At 32.6% G+C, this 14,664-nt stretch overlaps 1 protein-coding gene across 6 annotated transcripts in view; it reads right to left on the bottom strand.

The window, feature by feature from the left end:
* The window catches only part of Epc1 (enhancer of polycomb 1), an 83,706-nt gene that overhangs the window by 28,869 nt on the left and 40,173 nt on the right, over window positions 1–14,664 (bottom strand). For 2 of the 6 annotated variants that reach the window (XM_078023433.1, XM_040276697.2), the window contains exon 2: window positions 7,534–7,668. The exons of the other annotated variants lie outside the window; for them this stretch is intronic. In XM_078023433.1, coding sequence (XP_077879559.1) covers window positions 7,534–7,638 — 105 coding nt within the window. In that variant the 5' untranslated portion in view covers window positions 7,639–7,668. The remainder of the gene's footprint in view (window positions 1–7,533; window positions 7,669–14,664) is intronic. 6 annotated transcript variants of the gene reach the window in all.

The following is a 14,664-nucleotide window of genomic DNA, read 5'->3' as shown; positions in this document are numbered from 1 at the left end:
ATATGTACACCCACATAAATATACATACATACATACACATATAATTTCAAAGTATAACATCAAAAGATTAACAGTGTACCTTTGGGTGGCACACTTTTGAAACTTACTCTTTCATACTTTTATTTCTCATATTTTCTAAAAGATACTTGCAGTACTTTTTTTTTTAAACACACAAAAATCTGAATTTATTTCACTAAGTGATTCTGAAACAATGATAATTTCTAAATGATATACTTTACATTCATTATATGTGTAGCTTTTCAGGTAAAGAAAATATTTCAAAAATCTAAATCTATATACATTTATTTCCATGAAATAGCATTCAATTTTAAGTGAAAAATGGGATTGCTTTTGCTTTGAGCAAAATGTAAATTATAAAGCCAAGTAACAAATCAATTAGAATATATGCTCATACTTAATTATTTACTGAATGCCTTGATCAAATACCTAAGATGATACAACTCTAAAATACAATTATATAAAAAGTTCAGAAGTTCCTTGAACACAGTACCTATCAGTGAAAGTTTTAAAGCAATCTATTTTTGCTCTGCATAGGCTAGCATCCCCAAACTTTGGTCCCTAGGATACTCATTTCAAATTATCAACAGGTAGTCTAATAAAGGTTTTAATAGTCTATATCCATGAACACAGAACAATTTTTCTAAAAAGAATTATTCATTATTATAGCTCATACAAAACTTTTATAATACAGTTAAGAAGTGGTGGTATAGAAAGAAAGCTAGAGATATAAAGCATAATATCTGGGCTTAACTTTGTTTATTAATTAAGAAGTATATGTTTACTGAGTGTGCTAACTTGGTGACTGGGGACACATGGTAAGTAAAATAAATATGCCTTATGTGTTTACACTGCAGTAGGGAGGTAAAGTGTAAAAATTAAAGTGCTATGAAGGAAAAGAATAATGCATTATGGAAATAGGAAAATCTATAGGAAATAGTTTTGGGGCTGGTATACCTTTCACTAGTGCAGAAAATGACATGTAGGTTAACGTCTGTGGGAATAAGAATTAGGTAAAAAATTGATTTAAGAAAAGGGAAAAGCAATTTGAAAAACATTTATTAGTTTATGATACTTTGGGGGTAGCTTATTTATATTATACAATATTTTCAGTAATTAGGCTCAGTTGTACTTCCAGAATTAATTACCAAAATACTATGATCAACTTCAATTTTTCATAAAATAACAAGTTTAATCTCTCAAACCAGCCTGATTTTACAGAACAAAGCAAATAAAATCATTTAAGGATTCTTAAATTGATTAATTGATTAACATACAATCTTTAAGAATTAGAGAAACAATTTATGATTTAACAAATTTTAAAAGCCTATAATTTAAAAAATAAAAAGCACATCAGAAATGACTAAGCAAAAAAAAAAAAAAAAAGAAATGACTAAGCAATGACCTTGAGAAAGTTCAGATGCACATTGTGAATCTCCATGAACCTTGCTACTATGGCATTGACCAAACACACTCACTTTTGTTCCTTCAGTCTGCCTAATGCAATGGCAATTTAGGCTTTAGTGGCAAAGAACCAAGTATGCATTTTAGATTTAGATTCCTTATCTTACTCCAAGCCCAGCAAATTACCTGCCATGTATTTTTATTATGTGCATAATAAATGTAGTTTTTCTTATATCTTTTTTTTTTCTTTTATTCCCCTCAGTTATTTTTGCTTACTCCATGAAACCACACTGCCTTTTCAGGTAGCTTTTTATGGTCTATTAAAGGCAGGAGTAGTAATTGCAAAAGAGTTATTAACTGGCTTTAAAGAGGCGCTAATCATTAATATTTGGGAAATCTTAAAACATCATTCTTGCTTTCACCCTACCATAGGTTAATTCCCACTCTTCCAAATCAATCTTAAAATTATCTTTATTTCTCTGAGGTAGGATCTCTCCCTGATTTGTGCTGCTACAGTAATGTATTTTATACTTAGAAGATTGTGATAATTATTCACTGATCTCTAAAATGTAAGCTTTTTAAAATTAGAAGTTATATCTAACTTACTGTTCTATCTTTTTCTTCAAAAGATGTATTCTCTTACAGTAAATATTTGAGGACTAAATAAGAATATCTTTGTAATCTACTCAGCATCTAGTATAATATTTTGGCTTATTGCCAGTGCTTAATATCTTATAAAACATCACTAAAGAAAGATAAGAAAGACCAACCTAAATAAAAACACATTTAAAAAAAGTCATTTCTACTTTTTCAGTATTAAATATTACAAAACTAAAATGAGCTATTCAAGATTATATCACAGTTCCCAAAACAATTATACTATAATTTGTTAAATTTTTAAAGTGAATAATGACTTTAACATAGCCATTATGACAATTAGACATTTAGACCTTTTTTCAGTCACCAAGTTAAAAACAGCTTATTACAAGCAGTAATAATATAACCCTTGTGCATAAATAAGAAGTGATAACTAATTCCATTAAAAAAGTTATTTAACATTTAAGAGGTTTAAATCTGATTGTTTATACATATTGAGCTAGACTCCACTGCTAACAATGAAAAGGTCTGAGCTGAATAATTTTCTCTTCTGGGTTGTTTTCAAATGATATTTCTAAGAATTAAAACATTAACTCTATTCAGGAAAGGAACATTGTTTTGGCAAGTGCTCCCTAGTTGTTCATCATCTATATAATGAACTCTTGCCTGGCTCATTATAATACCCTCCTAATTACACCCTTTCTCTAGTTAGATTAGTTCTGTTAATTACAAGTTAGATCATGTCATTCCTTTACTCAGAATATTCCAATTATTTTCCATTTCACTCAGAATAAATGCCAAAGTCCTTAAGGTTCCACACGATTTACAATTCCCTTTTCATTGCTATCTCCCTGAGTTCCTTTACTATTCTGCTCTTCACTCACTCTGCTATAGTCGTACAGGAATCCTTGCTGTTTGTCAAGTGTGAAAGAAATAGCTTTTCCCTTAAACTTTTTGGTCAAAAGTCATTCTTTTAAAATCTTTCCACTATACACTCACCAGAATGGTTAAAACAGAAAGACCGACAATATCAATGACAGTGAGGATTTGGAATAACTAGAACACAATACACTGTCAATGAGAAAAAGACAAAGCAGATTTTATAAAACCAAACATATATAACCCATATGTCCCAGCAATTTTACTCTCAAGTATTTACCTAAGAGAAATGAAAACACAAGCTCACAAAAATATCTGGGGGTAAGGATGTATAAAGTTTTATTCAAAATAGCCTCAACTGTACACACTCAAATGTCCATCAACGGGATAGTCAGAGTCCTCCATCAATAAGAGGAACAAACTACTTATACATGCAACACCTAATCATTTTTTTAATTACAATATGTACAAATAGTTGCACACAAAAGTATATACTTAAGTCCATTTATGTGATGTTCTAAAACACCAAGATTAATCTATGGTGGAAATAATTCATAATAGTAGATGCCTCTGGGGAACAGAGATAGAACTGACTAAAAAAGTGGGTTTTCTGGAATAATGATAATGTTCTGTTTCTTGATGAGGGGCTGGGTTATACAAATATATGATTTTACTAAAATTCAGCTAACATATACTATTTGTGAATTTAATTGCTGACCTCAAAAAGGGTAAAATCGGTAAACAAATACTAAACTTTTCTTGATCATATGCATATGTAGTACTTAAGGAAACATGAGCTGATGTTCAATTACTTGAAAATGCATTTTAAAAATAAAATAAACCGAGAGATGGAGAGATGGGTAATAGGACAAACATAATAAAATGTTAATAATGGTAGAATCTAAATAGTGGAGTAGTATGTGTGGGTGGTCACTATAAAATTCCTGAAACTTTACTGAACATCTGACAATTTTTGTAATAAAGTCTTCAAAAAAAAAAAAAAAAGAAAAAAAAGAAAGGATCTTTCTCCCCTCTCAATCCCAGAATACCCTGTTCCACTATCCTGCTTTATTTTCCTCTACAGGAACTATCACCTCCTTATAGACCACTTGGATTTTCATTTATTATCAGTTTCCTTTCATCACAGTATAAGATTCATAAAGTCAGGAGCTTGATTTTTTAAATTCACTTTATTCCAGGTATAGAATCATGCCTAACACATTCAAGTATCAAATAAATACTTGTTGAATAAATGAGCAATGAATTATATGCATCACTTACTTAAGGTCCAGAAATGACCATGATTTGAAACAGACTTCATAAAAAACTAAGATAAAAATTTCATAAAGGCAAACAAAGAAACAAATAATTCAGGGTGAATAGTCAAAATAGCTGAATAGATAGAACACTTGGCAATTGTAGCAATTTAATATTATTTTCCACAAGAAATAAATAATAAAAAAACCCTCTAAGACTATTGCTCTCTATCTATCCTCCCACTAAAAGCCCAATATTCTGAAATTATTTTTTAGAATATGAAATAATAAAGGAAGACCTTTGCTAAGGTACAGGTAAAATAGCAGTTTTAAGTTTTAGTTGTAGATGGACACAATATCTTTATTTTATTTATTTTTATGTAGTGATGAGGATTGAACCCAGTCATGAACCAGGCAAGTGCTCTTCCACTGAGCAACAACCCCAGACCTAAAACAGCCCAGTTTTAAAATTTCATTTTAGTGTAACCTATTTTTCAATTTGCTACTTTCTTTGCAAAATAATCAGGACTTATTAGTTACTAAGTAGCACATTCCAAACAGCCTAAGCAAAATTAAGTTTAATTTTGATTCTTAATTTCTTATGTCTCTTATTTGTAGTCCTTACATCCCTCTAAACTTGGGTTGTTTGTGATGTGCTTATTAAGCACCTACATGCTCATTTGATATTTGGCTAGTCAAGGAAAAGAGAGTAAAACAATAGTCTCATTTTATTTTTGGAAAAGTTACAATCCAACTGGAAGATTTCCCTAAAAATTAAATTTAAAAATCAACTTTAAAAAGGCCCCAAAAGCTGTTTTGTTGTTAAAACAGTCTGAACACATCACCCTCATACTTAATCCTTGGCTCTCTATTGCTTTCCTGTTGAAATTCTAGCTTTCTTGGCACAACAAACAGGGCTCTTTATGATCTATCTCTAGCTCATTCTTCTAGTCAATACTTTACCACTTTCTACTCTAAACTTCAAAACCCCACTCATATACTCCCTGTCTTTAAATTCATCTACACCCTTCTCTATTCTTTATAATTTGACTTGAGTACATACCCTTCTTTTAAAAAATCTTCAACAACTACTATGGAGTACTATCACAGTGGTAATACAGAAGCAGAGGTGACTTTAAAAGTATCTACATTCGTATTCAGTTGAAATCTTTATGAAGTAAAAAATTAAGCCAAGTTAGAATCCAGAAAAAAATTCAGTGATAGTGATTTCATGCTCCCAAACTACATGCCTCACACATTTCAGAAAGGGCAGGAATAACAGGTATAGAAAGAAAAAACAAGACCGACCAAGTTTAATAACAAGATTTTTTTTTTAAAGAAAAATCAATCACCTTGGGCAAAGTATTAATCAATTTGGAGGAAATGATTTTGTGAATTCTCTGTCAGCTTTGATTTGCGAACCTGCAGAGTTTATTAAGTCTATTATCCATATTCCCAGAACTAAAATAGTAATTGCTAACAACACTGGCCATTTATTACATGCCAGATCTCACTGAGTAACACATACCTTATTTCATTTTTTCATTTAAAGTTCATAGCAACCTTAAAATATAGCAACTATCAACCCCATTTCACAGAAATTGTAAACTTGCCCAGGTTCTTAACGTTAGCTGGATTCATAAGCATTACTCCAGAGCAAGAGCTCTTAATAAGTTTCCTATTTTAAGTCTCAAAACACATAGACTGGCCATAGATTGCTTATTTGTTGTAAGGGAAAAACAGTAACTATACTGAAAAAAATCGAACAGTACTTTGTGTAAGATATTTTGCCTGGTGCTATCAAAATTCCTGTGGCAGAGTCCTTCAGACACTTAAAAACATATTGTCTGGATTAGACCAAATGTAGTCCTGGCAGAGCTATAATTTGTCATTTTTCTATTTTAAGAATATGGCCAAGACAAAGCTAACATAGAATCACTCTACTAAAAAATGTATTCTTTAATACACATGATAAAAAGACTAACCATCCCTTGAAATAAATATTTACAGGTACAGGCCATGATGATACAATATAAGCAGCAACCCTTTAGGTTATGTACTCTCAAACGGTTTAAAAAAAAAATGGTGTGTGTGTGTGTGTCACACACACAAAGGGAGAAAGAAAAAGAATGAGTGTATGTGAGAGAGGACCGAATTGGGGTGGGGAAGGCAGGAGGGAAGGAGGAAGAGAAAGAGAGCAGTAAAGCAAATGGGGCAAAGAGTTCAAAATAGGTGTATCTTCGAAAAGGGTGTTCAGTATTCTATACAGTATTCCTTTTCTTTAAAATTTTCTAGAATTGAAAAAAAAATAGTTTATTTTTTCAAGAGGTAAGAGCAAAAAGAAAAAAACAATAGATTCCACAGGTAAGAGATAAAAGTACTTCTTTCATAATTGTTTCCAAATAACTGCATGATCTTCACATCAGTGAATATTTCTGACCCTATCTAAACTAGATAGTTTCAGAACAGCACCTTCTAAACAATAGTTTCAGAGACCTTAGGTTATATGAGAATTTCTGTGCTTAAACAATTTTGGCAAATGCACAAATAGAGGGATAAACAAAGCTGAATAACTTCTTTATAGAACAATCCTCATATATTTTACATTACACCAAAATTCACTAGGCTGAGGCAGGAGAATTATGAGTTCAAGGCCAGCCTTGGGAAATTGGTGAGACCCTGTCTCCAAATAAAAAGAAAAGGTCTGGGGGCTATAGCTCAATGGTAAAGAGCTTCCAGGTTCAATACCCAGGACACATGCTTTCTCACACACACAAAAATCATATTTCTTAACCATTCATTAGATCACTGTGTGATATTTTTAAATGTTTCGTGGGTCCCAGTTTTTAATTTACAGGAGTAAAAATTATGATAAGCATTCTCTTCTATAGACTTTTATCAATTTTGGGAAACACAAACCTTGTGACCTCTTGTACTGTTGAACTCATAATGACATATTTTACAGTTTTTTCAAAAGGGGGTCTGTTTCGACTGACACTGCAAATAACTTTTATGGACAAGAATATAAATTAGAGGTTGGCGAACTATACCCTGGGGTTCAAATTCAGCCTACTATCTGTTTTTGTAAATAATTTTACAGGAGCATAGCTATGTTCAATCGCTTAAATATTTCCACAACTGCTTTTGTTCTACACCAGAAAGAGCTAAAATTGAGTAGTTCTGACAGACAGTAAGGCCTAAAATATTTACTATCTGATTCTTACATAAAAGAGAGAAATGTCATTTATTAGTTAAAAATTTTATCATTATATTTAACCCTACATTAAAATACTTAATCTTCACCCTGAATATTTAGTACTATTTAGAACTATCCCCATTTTATAGGGAAAGTGGAGCTCAGTAAGATTAAGTCACTTGCCCGAGGTGGTAGAAGTAGGATTTGGATTGAGGTCTGACTCCAGAACCCCATGGTCTTTCTACTGTGATTTAATTCCTCCTTCTTGTCTTCTTTTGCTTTCCCCATCTAGGGCTGAGTTCTGGTTGGTACAGAATACTAAGAGAGAAGCAAAAAGGACTTTAAACAGCTGAAGAGGTGATCAATAGTATCATGGTACAAGGACCCCTGGGAAGCTATAGTCAACTTAAGGAAAAAAGAGCGGATTTGCTAACTCCTGTTAGGATTCTCTTTGGAGAACTTCTACTTGATAAGAACTCATAAGGCTCAACTGCTGGTAATATCCAGGTATCCTGGATATAAAGGATAACACTGGTAAAATTAAGACACAAGAAAGCCAGTCCAGTTACATGTAAGGACTTACATGATAAACTAAGTTGAAATACAGTGTTAAAATAGACCAAATTTGAACGTGCCCTGTTCTATCAAAAACCCAAACAAACAAACAAAAAAACACCTGATTTATCTATTTTGTTTTCCAATCAATGGTAAAAGCATGATTTAGCTACTGTAACAATTATTTTATTATATACTTTGTTTTATCCAACTTAAATCAAACCATTAAGGTTTGTATGAATGCTAAGATTAGTATAGGTTTAAGATGAGTGGAAAACTATAATATAGGAAAAAGTGATAGTTCATACAGCATACTTATTAAATTCAGAATGTAACTGAAAATAACCTTACATAATTTTTTTTTTCTTTCTTAACTTTCATTAAGTCTCCTGGTTTCAATAAAACCATGAAATCCTGGGATATTTGTAATATAAGTAGTATCTTTATATAGTGATCATAAAATGGGCTCTGATATTCTCAAAAACTTTGTTTTTCATTTGCTCAAACTCATCCTCTCTTCTAATTAACACAGTAGATGATTTGTTTTCAAATCATAATTTCAAATTATTCTAATTTGCTTAATATTATTTGGTAACATAAATTCTTTTTTTATAAATATAAACATGGTGCATAGAAAAGTTTCTGAGACTATATTTGAACGCTCTATAAAACAGAAAGACATATAAAAGTATCCTATTTAACATCACACACTCTGATCAGAAACTTACATTGGAATCCCAATTTTACCATTTACTAATTATGTACTGATTTCCCTAAATTTCAATTTTCTTTTTAGTACAATCAGTTAATTATCATTGTAAGGACAGATTAAGATAAGAAATATGCATAAAGTCAGCACAATACCTAATATTTGAAGAATATATTTGAAATTTATATATAATTATATATGTACAAAACATATAATAAATTTAAGAACTTCCATTTAATTTTTATTAGCAGACTATCACTGAACAAAATAACTGTCAACCTCTAAAAATTATCAAATTCCACTACAGAATTTAAGAATTTTTTGAGACAAATACAAGTTATTTAGAGACTACAGTAGTAACATTAGGTTTTACATGAGAATGAGGTCTTTCTACTCACTTTAAAACAAAAAGAGAAAAAAATGCATAAAAACCATCAGGAAGTCTTCTCCTCACAACTTTCCTGATCAAGTTGGAAGTTAATGTCAGCAATTCATGTCAGTGTTGTTATACCCTATAAATCATCCCAAATGGATGAGAAAACTCAGAAACATTTAGAAACTTTGCTTCTGAAATAAATCCTGTAACCTCTTCCCCATGGAAACAGGACAAAATACGTAATGATTTCGATCAGGAGAGGAAGAGGTGAATGTTTGCAAAACTTGAACAACATACCTACAGTAGTTGTAGATCTAATCCTAATACATTTAAATCACTATCTCTTTAGTTGGTATTTAAAGCCATAAAAGGGCAATTACGTTTCTTCTTGCAAAAATATTATGTAAATCATGTAAGTCTGAATCATCTTAGGAGCTACCTTAAATTTGGTCAGAATGAATCTTCAGGTCTAAACAAGAAACAAGTAATCACATCTCATTTCAACTCAAAGAAACAACTTGTGGCAGACAGTGCCAATTTTTTTTAACCCTTTGAGGGTAAATTAATTTTCCAATAATAAATGGTAGCAGAAGACTGTAGTTACAACACCAGTACTGAATTAGGAGTTTATTTCAGTCTGATATTTATCAAACCAAATCAGCATGCCTGCTAGTAAGGAAATGGTTATTGATACTTATATTAAAACCTAATCAAATCATGGTCAGAATACATTATACAGGAAAGAACAGATTAAAAACATAAACAGATAATACATGGCCCACTTAAAATATACTGCTGAGATTCAGGTGCACTGGTAGATACATGCAATTCCTATGACTTGGGAGACTGAGGCAGGAGGATCACAAGTTTGAGACCAGCCTCAGCAATTTAGAGACCGAGTCTCAAAATAATAATAAAAATTGCTGGGTATATAACTCAGTGTGTAAAGCACCTCTGGGTTCATTCCCCAGTACAAAAGAAAAAGAAAAAATTCACTTCTAATTTCTCTTCACAAAGGCTCTCTAAAAACAAGAGGACAGTTAGCACACAGCCAAAAATGTAAGGAATTATAGCATAAAATCTACAACATCTCATCTTTCCTACCCCAATACACAAAGATGAATACTGAAATGTATTAAAATATTTCTGGAACAATTCTACTTTCTGGCTCGCCTATGGTTGGGTGAAGCTATAAGACTGATTCTGGTCAATGAATTAAATGAAAGAGACCCATACTACATGTGGACCATAGCATTTAATTGCTGGTGAAAGATGTGAAATCTTTCAAAGCATTCAAAATTGTGAATCATCACTTTGGAGATGTTAACTGTGGTATAAGCGTGGTTCCCCAGCTGACCCATGACGATGAACCCAAATGTGACATGAACAAGAAAAAAACTTCTGATATCAATACACCACTGAAGACTTTGAGTCTATTTTTTAATCCCAGCATAATCTGGTTTTGGCTAATAAATAAAAATTAGTATTCAGAAGTGAGGTACTTTCATAACAAGAAAACAAACTGAAAAATGAATAACTAAAATATAGGCCATTGGTTTGAAGATCAGGACACAAGGAATGCAGTGCAAATTATTTGGTAAAGTCAGTCATGATAACTTTTAAAAATGTATAACCCTAAGGAAGGAGGTAAAAAAAAAAACTGAACATTAAAGTGATGAATTGGTGTTCTGAGTTTGATATTACAAGAAAGGGAGGAGAGACAGAGACAGTGACACAGACACTAAGCATCTAGCTCTTCCAGCAAAAGTTCAGTAGGTTCACAATAACAGCATTAGGAGAAAAGACAAAAGAATACTAGTACACTGAGCTGAATTGTTAGCACATTAGAAGTCTAAGCTATGCTGCCAATGAACAAACCAAAGACCAAAATCTTGATTGATTTAAATAGTATGTTTATGTCTTCAATTTTTTATAAGCAAAAAGCAAGTTATAAAGTGTTTTAGCTTCCCAAAAGGGCACATTTTCTACAGGCTATTTCAGATTAGGCTCAGAGATGATGGAAAAAGAAAGATCTAGATATTACTACCAATACAATAGTGTCCCCTGCCCCCACGCACACACAGTGGACTGGGTAGCCTCTCCAGGAGGGCAGACTTAATGCCTAAATAAGAATATTCCCCATACCCAGGGGTGGGGGCCGCCCTTGTAATGGCAGCTTGGTGGTCTTTTAAATTTTTATCGATCAATGCAGCTTTCAATCTTCCTTTATACAGAAGAAAGTATTTATTATAGTTATCCTATTCCTATTACTCCAGTGTACACTGGGGTAGAAGAGCTGTAGATAATATTTTCATTCATAAATTTCCAGATCTGATATACAGAATAAAATGTATCACCTGGAAATCCTGAGACTTCAAGTTTGATGCTGTCATTAAATGGGATTTTGAGTTGATTTCACGGGGGGGGGGGGGTGTATTTTGTTTATGAGAAGGGTAAGCCAAATCTTTGGTCAACCAGAAAGACAAGATATGTCATTAGTATTGTTTGCCAAGTATTTTTGTTTCTGCCTTTTGGTCATATGCTAGGACTGTACCTTTTGGTACCTCTACAATTAGGTGGAACTTTTTCTAGTGAAATTACTTTTTCTAGTGAAATTCTCACCAGAGCATTTTTTTAAAAATATTTTTTAGTTGTTGATAGATCTTTATTTTATTTGCTTATTTATATCTGGTGCTAGGAATTGAACCCAGTGGCTCACATGTATGAGGCAAACGTTCTACCGCTGAGCTACAACTCCAGCCCCAAGGCCAGAGCATTTTAATAGCTGACACATGATAGGAGATTTACCAGGACTGTCTTTCCTCTACTACGGCAATGTTCAGGATGGAGGCTGCCCTGTCAGTATGAATCCTGGCGGGCGTGAGACAATGTAGAACAGAACCCAACCCCCAAGTCAACCTAAAGTGCAATGTAGTACCAGAAATACATCTGCCACAAAGTCACTAAGATTGGGGGATTATATGTTTACAGTCTGACCTTTCCAACACATTCAAGGAAACCCTAAAACCCACTGAACATTCAAGTCAAAGGCAAGGTTATAGACTGCCTGGTTCAAATTCCCTCTGTTAAGTGATAAAAATGAGGGTAAGTGGTATAAAAGGAAGGTTAAGTGGTTAAGAAAGTTGTCCAATCACACAGTAACCACATGACAGAATCATTATCTTCATGTAATCCTAAATTACAATAGGAATAATGCTCTTAATCTCTAAAGATAGCACTGAGTTAGGTGAACAAATTGACAATAGGCCAATCCAGTCATTCATTTGGTAATAGAGGCATTTAATTTCAATGCTAGAGTACTTGGAGCTTAGAGTTCTACAGTAAAAGACTATCATCAAATAACTACCTAAATAAAAATGAAATTTACAATACTAATTCCTATGAAAGATGAGAATCCACAATAGACAACTAATAATGGACAACTAAAGGAGTGATCCTGAGCTAGGATCTGAAGGACTCCTGGGAGATTACTAAACTAACTCAGGGGATCAGTTTTTAATACACAGAAATAAGAATTGATCCTAAGGCTGAAGGAAATTTGAAGGCTTTGGAGGAAATAAAAAGAGGTAGGGAGGGAAAGAGGTAGAGGACAGATCACAGAAAGTCCAGTATACTTCCCACTTGAAAACAAAGGGAAAAGGTTTTAGCAAGAATGACACAATAAGATTTGTTTTCAAAGGACCACTGGTTGTGTTAATACTGGAGAGGTAGCAACTGCACTCTTGCAAGGATTATTTAAATTTAGGCAAGAGATGATAGTACCTTAAATTAGCGAAGTAGTAATGGAGATAATAACATGAAATATTTAGCAAATAAAAACCATTATACTGCAATTTTAATTTTTATTTATTTTAAACTCTTACCAGCCTATCTAAAATTTTATCCTAGTTCTCTTTTTCACTGAGAGATACGGCAAATCTGAATACATTATGAACAGAATTTTTATCACAACATCTCTAAAAAGCCCCAGCAGCCAGGCAAGATAAGATAGTGCATGCCTGCAATCCTAGTGGCTTGGGAGGCTGAGGCAAGAGGATCATGAGTTCAAAGCCAACCTCATCAAAAGCAAAGTGCTAATCAACTCAGTGAGACTGTTTTTAAATAAAATACCAACAGGGCTGGAGATGTGGCTCAGTGGTTGAGTGCCCCTGGGTTCAATCCCCTCATATAAAAAAAAAAAAAAAAAAAGAAAGAAAGAAAGAAACAAACAAACAAACCAAAAAACCCCAGCAATCCTCTTATTTTTTGTGGCACTGGGGATTAAACACAAGGTTGCTCTACCACTGAGCTACATTCCCAACATTTTTTACTTTTTCAGAGAGAATATAAGTTGCTCAGTTTTCATAAGGAATGGACAACTAAATGATTTAAGTGCTGGGATCTGAAGGATTCCTGGGAGATTGATTAATAACCTAACCTATAGGGGAGCAATGTTTCAATGCTTAGAAATTTGCAATCCTCCTGCTCCAGTCTCCTCAATTATTGGGATTAAAAGTGTGTACCTAGCCCCAGCAAGCCTTTTAGAAGACATATGTATATTAAGAATGAGTGGTCATCTTGTTTTATGCCATTTCTTTTAATAAAAATTAGATTACATTCCATTATTTCCCAATTGATAAGGCTTAGTGAAAACTGTTTATTTCATCACTACAAAAATTATAAGGAATTTCTGAAGTAATGTCTGTTATACAAATCACAGCATAGAAGTTCAAGCAAAAGATGAAATAGAACTCCATGGATTTAGCTGAACATGGTGGCATATGCCTGTAATCCCAAATACTTGTGAGGCTGAGTCAGGAGGATTGCAAATTCAAGGCCAATCCCAGGAATTTAGTGAGACCCCCATCTCAAAATAAAATGGGCTAGGGATGTGGCTCAATGGTTTAAACACTCCAGGATTCAATCCCTGGTTTCAAAAAATAAAAAAATCTTCATGGATATTTTACATTAGTATTAGTGTACAGAAAAATCTAAGACAAATGAATCAAGGACAATATATATTTAGGGAGTTAATTCTATAAAATTCCCTGGCATACAGAAAAATAAGGAAACAAACCTTATATTTGAGTGGAATTGTATTTCAAAGAAAAAATTTACAAAAGGAAAATTTATACAGAATTCTCATGTGCCACTATGATAGATGAAAATGAAACCTCAAAGAAGGTAACTGCAACCAAAATTTTCATTTTCAAACCTGTGAGATCAGAGAAAAAGAACATTAACATAGAAAACAAATTAAGAGTAATATAATCGATTTTTATTTTACCTGATTTATTTTACTTATATTTAAATGGTAAAAAAAAAGATTACTTTTCAGGCACTAATTATTAGTAGTTGGCTCACACAATTTTATTAGACTAAGTGGTAACATACAAACTATTCAAAGTGAAAATAAATATTTTTGATCTTTACAACAGTTAAAAACACAAAACAAAAAACCTCAGACAGTCTTTATTTGCCATCTGAATTATAAACTGCCTGTAGGAAAAGATATGTTTATAGACCCCACAATGCATAGGGAAAGTCAGCATTATAATTTGAAAATTTAAGTTCACAAATATTTCATATATGAGTCATCTCATACATTAACACAATATTCAACAGGTACTTTTGGGAAAAGGTCATGAAATTTTCTCTGGCTTAAAATTTTAGT

This window comes from Ictidomys tridecemlineatus, chromosome 10, assembly GCF_052094955.1.
Source record: "Ictidomys tridecemlineatus isolate mIctTri1 chromosome 10, mIctTri1.hap1, whole genome shotgun sequence".
NCBI classification, from domain to species: domain Eukaryota; kingdom Metazoa; phylum Chordata; class Mammalia; order Rodentia; family Sciuridae; genus Ictidomys; species Ictidomys tridecemlineatus.
Note: the sequence above shows the minus strand (reverse complement) of the source record. Positions and strands in the feature narration are given on the sequence as shown.